At 46.5% G+C, this 17,088-nt stretch overlaps 7 protein-coding genes across 7 annotated transcripts; 3 read left to right on the forward strand and 4 right to left on the reverse strand.

Annotated features, from left to right (window-relative positions):
• Window positions 1-143: 143 nt before the first annotated feature.
• Window positions 144-692, reverse strand: BKA55DRAFT_544722 (uncharacterized protein; the record flags this gene model as incomplete). The annotated part of the gene is made up of 1 exon (XM_046190748.1): window positions 144-692. One exon carries the CDS (start codon window positions 690-692, stop codon window positions 144-146), a length of 549 nt encoding a protein of 182 aa, XP_046044051.1.
• A 2,781-nt stretch (window positions 693-3,473) lies between these two features.
• Window positions 3,474-5,265, forward strand: BKA55DRAFT_523738 (uncharacterized protein; the record flags this gene model as incomplete). Its single annotated transcript, XM_046188665.1, has 5 exons — window positions 3,474-3,843; window positions 3,919-3,972; window positions 4,043-4,244; window positions 4,296-4,871; window positions 4,911-5,265. 5 exons carry the CDS (start codon window positions 3,474-3,476, stop codon window positions 5,263-5,265), a joined length of 1,557 nt encoding a protein of 518 aa, XP_046044052.1.
• A 767-nt stretch (window positions 5,266-6,032) lies between these two features.
• Window positions 6,033-7,106, reverse strand: BKA55DRAFT_523720 (major facilitator superfamily domain-containing protein; the record flags this gene model as incomplete). Its single annotated transcript, XM_046188663.1, has 1 exon — window positions 6,033-7,106. The coding sequence occupies one exon, from the start codon at window positions 7,104-7,106 to the stop codon at window positions 6,033-6,035; it is 1,074 nt and encodes a 357-aa protein (XP_046044053.1).
• Window positions 7,107-8,216: 1,110 nt separating this feature from the next.
• BKA55DRAFT_598344 (uncharacterized protein) lies at window positions 8,217-9,329 on the forward strand (the record flags this gene model as incomplete). The annotated part of the gene is made up of 1 exon (XM_046196228.1): window positions 8,217-9,329. The coding sequence occupies one exon, from the start codon at window positions 8,217-8,219 to the stop codon at window positions 9,327-9,329; it is 1,113 nt and encodes a 370-aa protein (XP_046044054.1).
• Window positions 9,330-9,643: 314 nt separating this feature from the next.
• Window positions 9,644-10,444, reverse strand: BKA55DRAFT_544726 (uncharacterized protein; the record flags this gene model as incomplete). The annotated part of the gene is made up of 3 exons (XM_046190749.1): window positions 9,644-9,982; window positions 10,037-10,300; window positions 10,358-10,444. 3 exons carry the CDS (start codon window positions 10,442-10,444, stop codon window positions 9,644-9,646), a joined length of 690 nt encoding a protein of 229 aa, XP_046044055.1.
• A 241-nt stretch (window positions 10,445-10,685) lies between these two features.
• BKA55DRAFT_544727 (uncharacterized protein) lies at window positions 10,686-11,960 on the forward strand (the record flags this gene model as incomplete). The annotated part of the gene is made up of 4 exons (XM_046190750.1): window positions 10,686-10,915; window positions 10,967-11,183; window positions 11,237-11,912; window positions 11,944-11,960. 4 exons carry the CDS (start codon window positions 10,686-10,688, stop codon window positions 11,958-11,960), a joined length of 1,140 nt encoding a protein of 379 aa, XP_046044056.1.
• A 1,517-nt stretch (window positions 11,961-13,477) lies between these two features.
• BKA55DRAFT_653509 (uncharacterized protein) lies at window positions 13,478-15,837 on the reverse strand (the record flags this gene model as incomplete). The annotated part of the gene is made up of 3 exons (XM_046197372.1): window positions 15,678-15,837; window positions 14,824-15,617; window positions 13,478-14,613 (listed from the first exon to the last, which is right to left on the reverse strand). The coding sequence occupies exons 1-3, from the start codon at window positions 15,785-15,787 to the stop codon at window positions 13,478-13,480; spliced, it is 2,040 nt and encodes a 679-aa protein (XP_046044057.1). The 5' UTR covers window positions 15,788-15,837.
• Window positions 15,838-17,088: the final 1,251 nt, after the last annotated feature.

A 17,088-nucleotide genomic window follows, 5' to 3' on the forward strand; every position in this document is an offset into this window, starting at 1 on the left:
GCTAGTTACCTTATATAAAAAGCAGTTTAATACCTACTATTAATTCTTATAATAATTGCTAAGATCTAACCCTGCACCTATATATTAGTCGGGCCTACTTAGGTCAGATACTATAATATTATGTCACAGCAATAGTCTTGCGACTAGGTTACCACATGCGGAACATATCTCTGAACAATCTCCACGATCTTATTCCCAATACCATCCAGCATACGATTCTTTGCTTTTACCGGACTCCGCCATTTTCGTTTCCTCTTATCACGACTTTCCATATAACAGCGCAGTAATTCCATGGCACACAATAGGTGTTCGATTATTTCGATAATTTTCTCAGCCATCTTTACCGGGTCTGGCCTAGAATTTCGCTTACACAATTGCTTCAATAGCTTGTAAAACCTCTTCATCCACTTTCTCGGACAGTAACCCTCCATTTTAGAAATATCGTTCTCCAATTCATTCAATGCGTTGTTAAGCTTCTGTGTCCGCTTTCTCAGATGATGACGATAGCCACTGATTAGACATGGAGGTAGAAGACGCAGTCTGTGGATAGTAAAGATCCCGCGGCCATGGCAAAGCTGCTCGTAGATTTGGCTTGCGTCGAAATGGTTTAACGTTGTCTGATACCCATTGTTAAGGCGGTTTCGATAGCTCCCGAGCAATGCGACAGCTAAATTGAGCGGCGAAGTTGCCATGATCTAGAATATGACGACTTGTTGGCGCTACTGATGAGGAAACGGTTTGGTAAATTAATTAGTTTTCGGAATGCTAGGTCGCAGAAGATCTAATTCAGACAGCAGTATAAGGTGAGAATAAGTATATGCGATAGGTGCCTGAAGTGAGCTCGACGTCGAGGGTTTAAGACGCCAAATGTGATTTCGAGTTTATTAAAGTGACTCTTCCATTAAGTAGAAAGCAGCCGTAACTTCCTGAGGATGATACAGAATCTATGGCTTTAACTAAAGAATTAAATATAGCGTATGCCTGCATACTATCTTATGAGGGTGTGGAAACCTCTAGGGCGGTGGTAATAAGGGCGTTAAACTAAGCAATATTATCATTAGAGGCCAAACCCTATCCTAGGCTGTTTGTGTAAGGGTTGGATTTCCTTGCCTGAGGAGTAAGTAAACTTCTTAGACATTAACGGTTATGCTCGCTAAGACGCCCTAAGAACAGCGCTAACTATCAAAGGTCTAGAAGTGGGGCGCAACATGCAGTGTGTTTTATGTATTTGAGGGATAGCGATCTATAATACGGTGTTAACCGAAAGGAATGGCCACACATTTCAATGCTACATTCGACTTATCATTTCTTCTCTCCCTACTCCCTAATACTATAAACAACTAAAAATAAAAAAAACATAATAACTAAGTTAAGGCCATCTGGCAAGCCGCAAATAAAATTAGTATTCCCAAAGTCTCCTTAGCAACATCCATCTAGCCACTTTTGTGATGCTTGTAGTCGTGGTGAATTGAATGATCCTGCTCCAAGTTTCCCTTCATGTGCTTTGACTTTCGTATAATGGCAGTCACAGTAGCGGGCGCCATAACCGCTATGTCGTAGGACAAAAGGTTCAGGGTCGTTTGCAATTGCTGCAATCAAGCAGGTGCACCAGCTGCGTTACAGGCTTATCGCTTACAGGGGACCAAGCCCCTAACATTGAGGACTCTGCGTATAGTTGAGTTTGGCTATGATTGAATAATTTTCTCACCAGTGCCTCCCTCTACCGCCCTCATCTCTTTCTTCGCATTCTGCATGCGCTAGAGCCTGCGGGAAATGTAATACATACCCAGAGAGAAGGCGTCATTGTGAGGGCCGTTACGGGGCTCCAAATATTTGGGTGTGACCTGTGCATAAGAAAATAAATCTACAGGGCATTACCTAGATTTATAAGGCTAGGGTCCCGGGGACCGTAATCAATTTCATTTATTTATTCGACGCCGCCCATCGGCTTTACACTGCTATCCCCTCTGGGAATATCAGCCAAGTATTACAATAGCCCTAGTCCTAGCTAGTAGGAAGATTAGGTTAAGAGTAACTCTTTAACTTAGATATAAACTTTCATAGCTGATTTTATACGAGTTGTACAGGTGGTGTTGGGTCACATGGCACCTATGAAGTTAATTTAAGTATATTAGCTTACATAAAGTTAGAACAATATAACTATCTCTCTAAGTGCCACAAGCCTCCACTAGGGTCAAGAGAGGTATCGGCCAGAATATGAGCGAATCAAATATTAATCGAGTGAAGATGGTATATGTCCATTGGCTCAAATTCCTGCCGATACATCTCTTGACCCTAGTGGAGGCTTGTGGCACTCAGAGGGATAATTCCAGTTTCATCAGCTTAATGACTCAACATGACAACAATTATAGAACTATAAAAAATACTATTACGTGGCTCTTCCTAAGAGTTCATAGAAGCTATTCGGATTGTCTTATTTCTTTCCTCTGTTAAAGGTACTTCAGGCATATAAAATTTATTTTTAGTACTCTATTATTAGACTAGGAAGAGGATCTAGTCAAGCCATATAGGCTCCGAGCCATCCAATTTGCGTATCCCCCCAACAACATCCAGTGATATTTATTAATACAAGGGGCAGGGATAAGCTAGCTTATAAAATCAGCCAACTTAAGTATATTAACATAAGACAGGGATCGTTCCTGGTTATAGACTAATAAAAATTTATAGTCTTTTACCCCCATTTAACTATTTAATATGTAATAATCGTTTAATAAGGTAAAGCAACTGGATATATTGGGAGATTTTTACAACCCACACGGGGCCATGTTGACCGGTATATGGATATATATCTATATAATCGAGAAGCTATCTATCTATCTTGCTCGGCCGATAATACAATAATAAACCTCACGACTGCATAAGTACCAAAACATGTGAGTTATGTGGAACTCCGATTCCCAGGCAATCACATGTCAACAGAATAAACTTGTAGTGTAGTATACCTACCAATTGACTGACCTCAAAGTGCGGCCGATGTTTGATTATCGATGTACTATCATCAGCAAGAGCCACTTGAATTGAATGACACAGCCTGCTAGTCCGAAACTTTCTAGCCGCACGGGTCTTATGACCTGATTGAAACCTTGCTTCCGTCATAACGAGGTAAGAAGGGTGACAACAAAACTACATTGGACTTGTGATCTGACCATCCAACCAGTAGATGGCATCATTACGTAGACGCCAGTTTGTTTCCTTAGTAAGCCCAGCGAAGGGCAACCAAGGTTTCAGCTCGGCGATGCAGGCGACTGTAATGTCAAGGATAGAAGTTGTTATGGAGAATAATAGATGTCAGCAGAGTTGCTGGAACTGATATGCACGGGTAGCTGCAAACCTCTGGCGAAGTTGGAGCGTTTGCAAGTCAATCTCGATAATATCCCTTCTACGTCTTGAATTATCTAAACTTCAACGCCCTTGTTCATCAATTAGCTGCAAGAGAACTCATCAAAGACTAGATGAAGCCCAACTGGTTTAGTCTCCTGGCTGCCATCCCCACTGCCTTTTCAGCACCACTGGCAGAGGCAGCTTCCGAGGCCGTTACTAAAAGCCACGGCCAGCGGTGCAACTCGACGAACCCGACGGCCTCTGCATACGACAAAACCGAGCTTGAATTTCGTAACACATTTCATCTTAGTACCGCAATATGCGGTTCTGTATTGCTGCTTTTTTGGCAGTATTATGTGCGGCATAGCGGCTACACATTGAGCCGCAGGTGGTGGCACTCCACAGATGATGTGATGTGGATACTGATGGGCTTAATCAGTATTTCCTGGACAGTTATTATCCCAGTCTCTGCCTTATACTGGGATCACTGCGCCTCGATAGGTATCGAAGTAATTTTCCACGGATGGTACCGATACGAATTTTGGGGAAGACTTGCATTCTCACCTTGGATCTTAGACGGAGTCTTCATCTGGTGGGCTATTCGGCGTATTATACAGATGTTTAGTGTTGGTATGTATACTACCTGTGCTGCCCGCGTTCTCTAGGTTCAACTTCCAGGACCGCTAATTTACTTACCTAGGTAAATTATGCCGACGATCCTATTGGGAGGCAGTAATTGTCTTCATTCTCACTGTATTCCCAGCAGTCCGGGCAGCCGTTGGAGCTCTGGAGGCAAAGCTCTATGTTCTTGGAATGCTCACGTTTGCCTGCATAGCCATGTTTTTCCTTATATTACCAGTCTCCTACCGTGTCTCCAACTACGATACACACCTGGCTCATCGGTATGCAATGGATGACATAAGAGCTCCATTGGTGTCCCATGATGCTACTAGTATGGCTTATGTCCTTCCATATCACAGCTTCTATCACAGCTCCGGCTTTAGCCCAGTGATCAGCTACAGTATCGACAGCGAGCAACAACTCCTAAAGTCCAACAAACAGTTCTTGGAACCGATGGACACGAAGGATTGGAAAATACAGCACTGCAGAGCAGCTGCTCACACAATCGTGACAAGCCTTATTGAAAATATCGACGATGACAGGAAGATGATTCAGAGACTGGGCTCTTGGTTATACCTGCATCCCAACGTACACGAGAGATGGCCAGCGCTGCCAACCAGGAATGGAATATTACGCCCCGGATATTTTCTAATTGGTAGAGATGTCGTATTTGCCCTTCTTCTGTGGGAACGTCTCGTTTTCGAGCGTCGCTGGCAGCTCGACAAAGAATTCCGCGACCGAGTTTGGCTGCTCCATGAGCGAAAATACACCGGAAGAGGGTTAAATGACTCGCCGAATAGGAATATACCAGCTACGAGAGGCAAGCCTAAAAAGGGTGACGGCCTCGACGGCCTTTTGGAAGCATTTGATGAAGTTTACCGCATTCTCGACCATACGAGTCCACAGCGGTTTGTGCTCCGAACTAAGGTTCTAAATCAATTCGGCAGGCTAAACCCGCCATCCAGCTCCGTGGTGGACGACTTGGTACCAGTGACGTCAGTTGAAGTTTATGCAGTGAAACTTTGGGAGGCTTGCTGGAAAGAATATCCGAGTACATTTGGAGCCTTATACCTCTGGACTACGGTCTGGTATATCGATATGGGGAATATTGGATTTCATACGACGCCATTACTCCCAAACTCAAAAGCAGAACGAGATACAAAACTCTGGCTGGACTATGCCCCAGATTATATGACCGCTTGGAGGATCCGGTGGAGGTATCTATGGCACAGTAGCATACTATGCCAGCTTGTGATTATGCTTCCCACTATTATTAAGGGACTTGTAGTAGGGATTATGTGACATACCTCTGTGTTACTAAGTTTTAAAGTATATTTAATATATTATATTATAACTCCTAATTAAGAATTATTAGTACGTATTGCGTTTTCTGTTTCTAACTAATTACTATTTAGCATTTTTACTTTATATTTTCCCTAATAGCAACGCAGTACAAGACCGAAGGGTAGTCAGAGCTGCAGAGGGCTTCCTACGAAAGCTCTAGTACTCTTCAAGCTCCTTCTTGGAGACTCCTTTCGTATACTATTTATGGTGCAAAGCACCAAGGGGGTTTTATAAGTGCGGCGGAATAGGGTGCTTATCGTAAGTGTATTCAAGTATGGATTCAGTAATACCAACAGCCTCGTTTACCTGGCTGGCCGCATGTCTTTGAACCAGTCGAAGTGCAAGGTTTTAGCCGACCTCGGCGTTTGTTCCGTCCTTCGTTGACGTGGTATCGCGAGCTTCGCGATGTTAATCTAACAGCTTCGTCAAGTGTATCCATCTGATCGGTAGCAAAAGCATGTCCACCGAGTGATTTGCGAGAGTACACAGCCTCGATAGTCTCTAAGCATCATTCCATCTATTATTTGCAGTGCCTGTTGTGATACTTGTATAGCGCGGTCTATATTTTAGTAGTCTCCCTCGTTCTTTTTGAAACCTCTTTGTATGCTTGCAGCGAGATTGCCCAACCACTCCACTCAACTGGCTTCGCAGTCGGGTCTATGCACGGTAGAAATCAAACCTTCCATAAGGTTGATCAGATGATCTAGTAATGCTTATCTAGAGGTTTATTCTGCCTTCTTCGTAATACCATTGTTCTCCGAGATGCTTCCATCAAGATAATTAGCAAGAGCTTTTAATTCCCCTTCTCCTATCGCTCCGTCCCATCCATGATGCTCAAGGTATTCACGGAACCTCTCGTCATTCTTGCTCAAGTCCTCTCCGGTGACATTCGGGACAAAAAAATATGTCACCAAAATTCCCATTATGCCGCAAATTGCAGCAATGATAAATGTCCAGCGCTTTCCTAGGTTTAGTTGAATGGGCATTAAAACCTGAGTTCCTATAGCTGCTCCAGTCTTGCCCAGAGCTGCGCTGATGCCGTAGCACGTTCCGCGGACACTTGTGGCGTAGCTCTCGGACGAGAGCAGACCGAGCATATCTCCAGGACCAAGATTTCCAGAATATTGCGTCAGACCGTAGAAAACAACAAACAGGGGTACAATCTTGGTGATTTTGTCGTATGCACAGTCAATGATCAGACCAAACACCAAGTAACCCGCGAACCCTATCATCATGGTATTCTTCCTGCCAACTCTGTCACACATCCAAGCACCAATAAATACACCGGGTGGAGCAATGCAACCGAGTAAGAGCTGCCATTCTGCCGTGTGTAAAAGGGTGTTGCTGCCCTTGGGCACCACGGAGGCGAGGATGGTACCGGAAAAGACCCCATTTGGAAACGTAACAAAGTAGTACAGAAACCAGGCACCGCAAGTACCGATGAGCGTTTTCCAATAGTAGCGAATGACAAGGGCATGAGGAACCCTCCGCTTGATTGCACCCTGCCGGTAGAGCTTCGAGTTGAGCATACGTGTACGGAAGTAGAAGACAGTGAGCGGCAGGAGAATGCCGATACTAAAACAGACACGCCAAACAGTCGAGAGATGATCAGTTCCCGCAGCTGAGAGAACAATCATGAAGGTAGAGACGGCAAGCGGACCTCCGAAGGAGAGCGGCAAGTTTGTAACAAGGATGAAGATTGGTCCTCGGTTGTTTAATGCTCGCTCATTGGCAGACTCAGAAGCGGATGTGCTACTCGCAGGATAAACAACTCGATGGCGCAGACACTGTCGGAGCATATCAACAACACGCATCAATTCCACCATAGCTGCCACCACAATTTCATTGCCTCTCCTTGGGCAAACTCAATCGCCCCACACGCCAGTTTCCTGGAGTAATGTAGTAATGGGGGCCTTCTTGAACATTGTTATTGTCAATTCCATCCCTGGCTCATGAAATGGAATTTCAAGGGCTCCAGAACTAACGTTTCTTCCAAGTTACTTCTCTGGGTCACCCAATGGGGGGTTGTTGAGGAACATATGGCTACGAACAGAACAGACACACCTATGCACTGGCGTTGGTAAGACCTGGGCTTGTGGTGGTATCTTGGCCTTTTGCCAAGGGCTCATCCCTTGGGTAATTAGGTCGTCGCCTTCGGTCCATCAGCCTGAATAATACTCTACCCTTTAAGGCATGGATCAAGTGCTCAACAAAAGGATAGCAAGCTACCTAGAGCAGCCATGGCTCTTTTCGTTCAAAAACTAGGCTTAACTCTTAACCCCTTGTCAAGCCTCTACCTCGTAGTGTTTGGTGAAAAGAAAATATATCAGGCGTCCTCCGTTAAAAGGCGGAGCTGGAATGTGCTCCAGCTCTTGAAAGAATTACAGGTCGGAGCAAAAAGGGAGAATGTGGCTGAATGCTTGCTGATGAGGTGGGGATGATCTTGCCTAAATGGAAGAACCTCGCCCTGTGCACAGGCCAGATTCTTCGGCACACCATATTGAGCCCTTCCTACAGTAGTACTGTAGTAGGGCTGAATGCGGGAAAATGCTTCCATGACGTGAGAGGAGACCTCTGCCTCTTGACTTGGCATCAAAGTGTCAGCCTTGTGACAGAATAGACTTTACTTGGTCCTTCAGTCTCCGTTCCCCGGCGGGAGGCGGCTAATGAAGTGGCTAAGACTTGGGTTTGCTGTCTATGGCGCCTAAAGGATTGGGGGGACGGCCCAGTTATGGTGGCGCCGCCTGAGACGGGTCCAGCCTCGGCCACAACGCCATGTCATGATATCTACATGAATTAGGTCCTTGAGGCCCCTTCAAGGCTGAAATCTGAGAAGATGGGTTCAAGGTATTAAAATGTGAGTCTTGGAAGCAGTCATAAGAAAAGCGACGGAAAAGCAGACACAAAAAATGAAAATTAAAGAATCGCTTTACTTCAACCGCCTCGAATATGAGAGGAAGCTCGAGGCACTGGTTGCAAACCAGGGAATGAACGACATTAGAGAGCGAGAGGTTCTCAAGAACCGCCAAATATACGGCTACTCTACCAAGATTGGGATGGGCGCCATCCTCTGGCTTCCGACCATGGGATTGTCGACTTTCACATCCCTTGTCGGCTTCCGACAGCTTTGGGTAGCGTGCTCAAAGCTAGAAGTGGTCAATGGTATCATCAAGAAATACAAAATCACGCCGTATCAGTGCAATCTACGAGATCGTGTGATACCTATCGTTATCAATGTGTTAACGGCTGGTATTGGCTTTGGGACATCAGCGCTGCTCAGCGAGATTTCAACCATGGGAGTTGAGGGAGCATCAGCCCAAGGGCTAGTCTTCGATCCGCCAACAAGTCTCGGAGAGATAGCCGACTCAGCTGCGGCAAATCCCAGCGCATTCGCTGATGGCTTCTTCCACGGCGCCGAAGCTCAGGTTGATGCGGCTTCCGCTGCGCTCGGCCCTGGCAATGCTGCTGCAAATGTGACCCAGGCAACCATGGAAAACGCGGTTCCTCTCTCAGTGGGCGGCGAGTTCATGGATGGTGGTAACGTCGGGTACGCATCAGCGGCAGTCGTGGAGCGGTTCTTAGTGCAGCATGCTGTGGCCAGTTCACTTGAGCATATGGCTGACCAAAGTGCGCGTAATGAGCTCTACAGAAGAATCACCCAAGATCAACAGGTTGCCGAAATGCGCCCTAGCGAGGAAATGTATAAGTGGCATCAAGAGCTAGATGAGGTCCAGACTGCCATCCAAGTGCAATATGTCGAGTTGGTCACAGCACATTCAGAGCTACTGAACAGAGGCAGTACAGAGCGAAACCTTGAATTTTCGTCAATGAAGATGCGGGATCAGGTAGTGTCACTCGATTCAAGGGCAAGAGATGACTGTTTGAACGCTGAAGACTGCCAGAAAGCTCGGTTTGTTAACGCATGGGTTTGTTGTCTAAAGAGGTGGGAGGAGATACTTAAAAAACAGGCTATTAAGCAGGCTGAGTGGCAGATAATTATTAATAAGTGGCAACACTGCTAATTGTGTATATTTATTTCTTTTACTATATATATAAGTAGTTATAAATATACTTTTAGCTTTTAATAAAATCTAAATATATAATAAAACCTATTATTTATCCTTGCACTTAATCTATGCACTTAGATAGTAAAGCTTAACCTTAATCTAAACCCTAACCCTTGCTTATTATATATATTCCCTATATGATACCCTCAAGTCCTGCTGGCCTTCCTCCAAATTATATCTTATTAAGGTTATTCTATGTCACATGCGTTCCTCTCATACAATAAAGCTTGCAACATGCCTTCCATGCTTCTTCCCCCTCACGGCTCTACTCAAAGAACTGCGTCCTTGGCCGTGATCTCCTGAGCTTTCCATTCTTCTAGTATTTGACATTGTGCCGTCTGTTCTGGTCGGGGAGGGGCTGGTGCTGCGTCTGTGGACTTGCGGGGATTGACTACTCGCCGGGTTTCGTCGACCTGTTCACTGTCCTGTAGGGTCAAGACAGGCAACTGAACCTTGCCCTTTTCGTCGACTTTGAGCTCTATCCAGTTGGTCCAGGGGGACAGAGCAGAGTCGCCATCCAACTTTGTGCCAACAGAGTAGGCGTATGACACCCAATGAGCATCCTCGAGGTACTTGTGTACCTTGGACTTTTCAATTGCTTGATAGCTCTTTGGAGAATGATTAGTGCTATGATATCCTTGGCGTAATACTGGGATACTCACGTTTACCGTTGGTGGTACCTTGGGGGCATAGGGACGCAAGAGCTGCTCAGCTTCTTTGACAATATCTGTCCACATGTCGACAACGAGGAGACCATTCGCGATCGAGCGAGTAGCGGAATCCTCGAGGTCTGTCTTGTGTGTGTTGAACTCCTTTTCCTTTTCCACTCGCGTTGTCTCGGTGTTGGAGTCCAAAGCAAGGTCCATGAATCCACCGTAGACCTTCTCAACGTATTGGGTTCCATTGTACTTGTCCTCGTACCTGACCTAGGTCCAACCATTGTAGATAATACCAGCATTACCGGGGATATTCTCCACGCCGACCCAGTAGGCCTCATCAATACAATCCTTTTTCATCTTGTCGTAGATCCCCTTGAGCTTGATGGCCCTCGTGTTAAGCTCGTTCTTCATCTTTTGAACCCCGGATGCGAAAGGTCGTTACAAAGGTCTCGTAGTGCTCAACGTTGAACTCGCTAGTATCTTTTTCGCTTCGATTACGCACAGAGACGCATAAATTCGGCACTAGAGGTTCCAGATCATGAACAAGTAGGTGAGAGATGCTAACACGCAAACGCGAACGTGAGTGTTATCCCACTCCAGGAGGTCTTCCATCTGGAATAGCGTCTTGACATAGGTCTTGAAATGTTCGCGGATGCGGCCAGCTCCAACCCTTTCGGTCCTTCCCGTCATCGGCCTTGCCCCAACGCCAAGCCCATCTTTACCCCAGACGGACATTTTCGAATGGCTTATCAAAGGATATGAGAAGCGCGGACTTACGCCGCCCGCCTATGACGCTCTCCAGGCTAGAGAAATCCAGTTTCGAAATATCCTCAAAACTATCAAGAGGTGGCTTGAGGCGGATGGCAAAACCTTCTGGAGTGAGTAAGTTATTAAAGAAACCTCGAAGGAAGTGCTATCACTAATATCCAGCAGCTTTCAGCCGCAAATCACAGAGGCTCAAGAAGTGGCCAATGCCAGCCACAGTAAACTGGTGACAGACGCCGTGGACATTGCAGAACAGGTCCAAATAGTACAGGTATATGCCCTATGGACCGAACGCGTTGACTCGGGAAAGCACCCCTGGCTTTGGGAGGTAGAGTTGGACAGGGCGGAGCTGGTGACGGAGCTATGTGACAAGTATGTAAACGAGGTAAGTGATCGGCAATTGCTTGATGACTGTTCTTAGTCTAACTCGGCTTGCAGGGCCCCGAAGCCATGTATAGCTTTGTTGGCAGCTATTCGTACTGCAGCAAGAGACCCCTGTCCTGTCTTGTTGGGGCCATCGTGGCAGCTGCCCTGGGGCCTGTCGCGGGCGCCTTGCTTGGTGATGGGACTGCAGCCGCCATTTTGCTGACGGGAGGAATAGCCGGTGCTGTTAGCAGTGTTTCTGCAGGTGCAACTGCCGCGGCACTAGATTGCCAACCCTATGGGGTTAGACAAGTAGGGTGGGATGCCTTGATTGGATTCGCAGCGGGCCTTGTCACCGCTGGCACTGACCAGCTCGTGACTCAAAGTCTGAGTAGGACTATCCGCCTGAGTACCCGCCAAATTGTAGGTGCAACCGTGGGATCAGGGATAGGAACCGCTTCTTCGACAATGCTCGAGAGTTATGTCAGGGGCAACGAGATTCGTTGGTCCGACGTCCCTTTGAGCACTGCCATCGGGCTCAGTATTGGATACATGCTTGCAAGAAGAGCAGCTCGGCAATCTAATGATACGAGACTTACACTAAAACAAGGGGGTGAGATGATGAGAGGGCGCTTATCAACTGCTACCTCGATGTCCGATATCTCAGTGCCAGCGTCATCTTCACGCTTGATGCCAAAGGATCAACTCGGGGCTAGCTGGACATCTTTAATCAATTCTATTGAGTACTTCTGTAAGCTAATGGATAGCCTAATTCACAAAAGGGATGATCGAGATCTAGATATGGGGCCTGATCATGGAATATCATTACTTCCATTACCTAGAGGATAATATATATAGCTAGGTATATATAATAATAGAAACAGTGGATCGAATTGTCTTTCAACCTCTAGCTAATTAACTCTAGCTTCCGTGCCGTAATACTCATACGCCGAGATTGGAATAACGTTGGCCACCCAAGTGTGATAGGGGTTACTTTGGAGGCAGCCAAAGGTATCTCCAAACAACACATCCCCAATAACTAGTGCATGTTGGTATGATTGAAATGCCTTCATGTTGGGTATGTGTTTAAATACCGTCAATTATTGTGTAGATAAATCTATTAACCCTAGCCATCTACCACGACTTCGGCTTCTTCAATGAGCGCCCAGAGTCTTTCCTGACCTTGAGAGTTATCCAGATCAAGGGGTGAGGTCCACTACTCCAATTCAAATCATGGTGTGCAGTACATAGATATAGAACATTTAGCCCTGTTACTCTCATGCCCGAGGCTCCCATCTCCGCCAAAAATGTGGTGACAGATGGCCCAGCTATGATGCGCCTGAGGTCGACTAACTTTGATTCTGGCACGTGGGCGGCCGGCGGGTGAAGGTTTGGATGGTTCCTCAGGCCACTAGCTGGGTTGTAGATACTTGTCGACCTGTCTATCTCGTACAAGCCAGCATCGTGGTTATCGTCGCCAGGCTCGAGAAGTAGTCCTCTTTCAATAGAGGAACACATCCGGCATGCTTGTACTTCTCGTTCATGATATTGTCAATCTATAAAGCCGTGAAATTCCCAACTCTTTCCTGAATTCGGGTCACTGCGACGTCAAAGCCGGCTACAGAGGCATCCCGGGTTGAGAGATCAAGAGCAGTAAGAGAAATACTGGGGTTGAGGCTTCCGTGGAGGTGAGGGTAGCGAACATCCCCTGTTGGGTAAATGCTTGGCTGATCACTCCTAGAGCTTGACATCCCTGGCGGCAATCTCAGCGGCGCCGTCAGGAATATTGTGCGCAAGTCGTGAATTTCCGAAAGTGCTATTCTCAAGAATGATTAAAGTTGCTCTAATACAGGGTATTTAGTAGTCATCGTTGGTATATTGGATTTGTGGCTTTTGGGCCACTAGAGCTGATTAACTTCGAAGTGATTCACATGTAGGTAGCGGAAAGCTCTCACTACAAGTTTGGTCTCAACTTTCAAGTCAGCCGGAATAATGGATGCATTTAGGTAACGTCTAACATAATAACCTCTGGAGTTCTTCCGTGTCTGACTCCGTCAAATCCCATCAATGCATGGTAAATGGTGGTTAAATCTGCACACGCAAGTGACTTGACAGGATAACTTGCATTCTGTGACCAACACCTCATTACTACATAAGTTTGATCTCTTCCGCACCAATGATAACCGTAACCATCCGAGAGGGAAAAGATCACATTGACTGCCTCTGAGCTACGCTTGTTACAGACTTGAATAGAAATGACAAGGGATCCTTCATTATACAAGTCTATTAGCTCTATAATAGCACGCTAAACTCTTTCTAAGTAGAACAACCAGGACACTCAAAGCAAGACGGATCGTCCCAGATAAGATCATATGTGTGCTTATCTAGAAACGCACCTGGCGTAAGTGTCATGGTTGAAAACATACATTGCCCGTTCCTGTAGCCAGAACCCAAACACGAGGCCATTTTCCTGCAAATAGCAGCACATTTGCTAGATGAACTCTGGTCAGGATAAATGCTACCATCAATCCCAAAAGTCCCGGGCAACATTCCCGAGTAGTTGCACATGACGCCATCCGCGCTTGTACGTGTGCAAGCGTCGCCTGGTTTGTAGTTGCACGTTGGACTCTTGGGAAGAGGCGCGTTGCTCAGGACGCAGGCTGGGCATGTCCAGCAGGATCTATGGCTCCAAACACTGTTTTTGGGGTCCAGACCGGGATCGTCATAGTTCGGATCAGGTTCCGCAAAGTCGGATGTCTGTATCTTGGTGGTTATAAAGAGACAGTGGTTCTCCATGCCAAAAAAGCCAGAGGATTCACAGTTCTCCAGAGTGTCGCAGATGGCCGCACACTGCTCTGCGTTCTCCTGCATGGGATACATTGAACGAGGCACTGTCCAGGACTGTCCGGTGAAGACGCCTCCACCAATGCAGACATATTCGTTGTTCTCAACACTTGATGGATTGATCTCACACTGCTGGCCGCGGTTGTTATGGCAAACACCTGTTGGCTGAGTAGCTTTAGCGGTTGTGATAGAACTGGATGGTTCGCGTGCCAGGGTAGTGGTAGGAATCGCAGTTGTCAATGTGTCGCCAGAACCGCAGCCGCATGTGAAGCACTGCATACCGAACCAATGGACCATTTGACTGTCTCTTCCATCGCGTATGTCGTCTGGAGTAACTAGTATGTTGGAGAAGAAACACCTGCCCGAGAGTCTCTGGAACCCAGCTGACATGCATTCAGGTAGATTTTTGCAGATCTCAGCACACTCATCGTTGCTGTTGTACCAGTGGGTTTGAGTCGTATCAACTTCTTCACCAGGAAGGGTATAAATGGCATCACTATTCACGAAAACGCCGTTGAGATCGCAACCGAAGTCATCGAGATGTAAGTAAAAGTCTTCCATAGTCTCACATGTTGGCTTGCAGGCAGTGTCGGTGGGTTGAGAAGGTTCTGCTGTAGTGACGGGCTGGGAAGTAGAGCCAATTTCTTGTGATACTGGGCCAGTTGTTTCGGCCTTACTGGTGCCTCCAGCAGCTAGCGACGTCGGAGATGTTGTGATAGCCGTAGTGTCAGTGAGGCCTTCTGAAGTGCGTTCAACAGGAGAGGTTGTCATAATCTCGCTACTCTCGTGAGCAGCACTGAATGTCTTAGGGTCAGAACCGGTGGACTTGGTGTCAGTGACAGCCGAAGAAGTGACTTCTGGAGAGGCTGTTGAGATGGGCATTACAGTGCTCGTGTTTTCTAAGCCATCAGTGTGGGTTGGTCTGCTGGGCCCTGTTGTGAGAAAAGGGGACTCTTCAGCCCTGATCGCCGTTGTAGTCTCAATAGGAGGGCTTCCACCCAGGTCAAGCTTGTAGTCATTGATAGTTTCTGGGGTTACTTGGTCGGAGATAAAGATTGAGTCAACCAGAATGGAAGAAGTACCAGCACCAGAGCATGTCAGTGAGATAGCAAACATTGGTAAATCAGAGACAGCCTCAACCTGCCCAAGCACCCTGGCCCACGAGGCTCCTGGGTTAGAAGCAGGCTGAGAATAGAACTCTGCATTACCAAATTTCGCACTCGCAACACAGCCTTGGCTCCCAGCTGAATTGATAAGATAAAAGAATTGGATAGTGTACTTCTTTCGTGGGATCGATCGCACAGTCTGGAAGATACTAGCAAAAGAGCCAAGGAAGCTTCGCTTGGTGTTGCCGTTTCCACTGGCACTCAAAGCAGCGCAGCCATCGTCGATACTACCGTCAGCACGATAACATCCCCCTTGATGGAACTCAGCATTTCCAGAGGCGGCGAAGTTTGTGAGGCCACTTGGGCTGTTTGGGTCACGACTGGCGAAGGAACCTCCTAAAATAGCGTTGGTGATGATGATGGCTTCCTCTTCCGTCGTTGTTGATGACTGGGGGAGAGTTAAGCTAGGAACTTCAGTGGTCTCGGCAGATGATGTGATGGTGAGACTGTCGAAGTTTGTTTGGCTCTCCGTGGAGCTCTCTGAAACATCGATTGTCGCGACAGACGACGTGGCAGAATGGCTGCTCACAGTGGCTCGGCTACTAGGCTTGCAGGGACCACCAGCAGAAAAACCAATCAGGGCCAAGCTTACGAGAGCAATTTTGGGCTGCATCATGAACGAAGTCAGTAAAGACAACTACAGAGCAAGTCTCAGCAAAAAGATTGAAGAAGTTGGTACCTCTGGAAGAGAATTAAACTGGCGGGTTCACTATCTATACCTGGCCCCTGAAGTCGACAAAGCCTCACTCGACTCAGCTCTGCAAACTATTTCGCACTTGGCGGTCGATAGCCGTCTCTTCCCGCAACATTGGGGATAGTTAGATATCACTATTGCTAACTATTGACAGCCTGAGCAAGTTGTACCCATGCAGGAACAGGTCTAGACCCCAAGCACTAGTCTTTATTAGTCGATAGTGGACACCCAACACCAATCAAGCTTAGGCACAAGGTCTATTTGAGGTTTCTTTTTGCGTTAGCGGATATAGCTCAAAGTGGCACCAAATGAACAATTAGCATTTAGGCATTCTCATAGCTGCTACTTAATCATACTCGAAAAGACTCTTGTCCTGTTTTCCCAGCAATCTGACATCCATAGGCTCTCTTATATCTTTCTTGCTCATCAGATTACTAAAGCAGCTCGATCCGTTATGCCTCTCCCTGATATAGTATGATCTAATCCTGGAGTGGTCTCAGTTTGTGAGAAGCCGTTACCAAGGTAGGTGAAGCGGCGCCCATTGTACTCAACGTTGTATTCATCGCAACGGGGAGTGGCGACAGTCTCCATGTAGTGAAGTGTGCTGTCAGGCTATACAGTCGTTATGCGTCCATCTCTGGGGGTACTCGTACCATGAAAGACAGTCGCTCGTCCAGACAGTTCATTTAATCAATAACTCTTTCTGATACTGAGTCGCTGGTTAAATCTTCCTTTTCATAGTAGTTCATACCCGCGCTCTATTATCTTAATCTCGCTGTAGACGGTTTCTATATTAAGCTTGCTTAAATTGTGGAGATGCTTTATTTCCGGCTCTGCGACTGAAGTCACAATATGATAAAATAAACGTAAATAAGCAAAATATACACACTATGATACGGCGACAGCTAAAAGCAAAGTCGGGGATTAACAGGCATGCCAAGTATTGATTGTTGAGCTTCTTTATCATCTTGTACTTAACGAAGAGCTTGAGCTGCCTTTGTGCGGAATTCTGGTTGATGGTCACAATAAAGACCTCTCCAATGGCCCTTTCAGGGGCCCAATTAAATTCGTGTCTTGTTTTTGTTATGAGGTGAAGTGATGATGTTGTATTGAGGATGAAGAACTAACCTACGAGAGACGAGCAAGCCGAATGTGAATAACCATTACGGGGCGGACTAATGTAAATCCGATGTTCAACAGTTTTTGCCGTCAAGCCTGGTGGG

This window comes from Fusarium redolens (genome assembly GCF_020744475.1).
Source record: "Fusarium redolens strain MPI-CAGE-AT-0023 chromosome Unknown BKA55scaffold_19, whole genome shotgun sequence".
Classification (NCBI taxonomy): domain Eukaryota; kingdom Fungi; phylum Ascomycota; class Sordariomycetes; order Hypocreales; family Nectriaceae; genus Fusarium; species Fusarium redolens.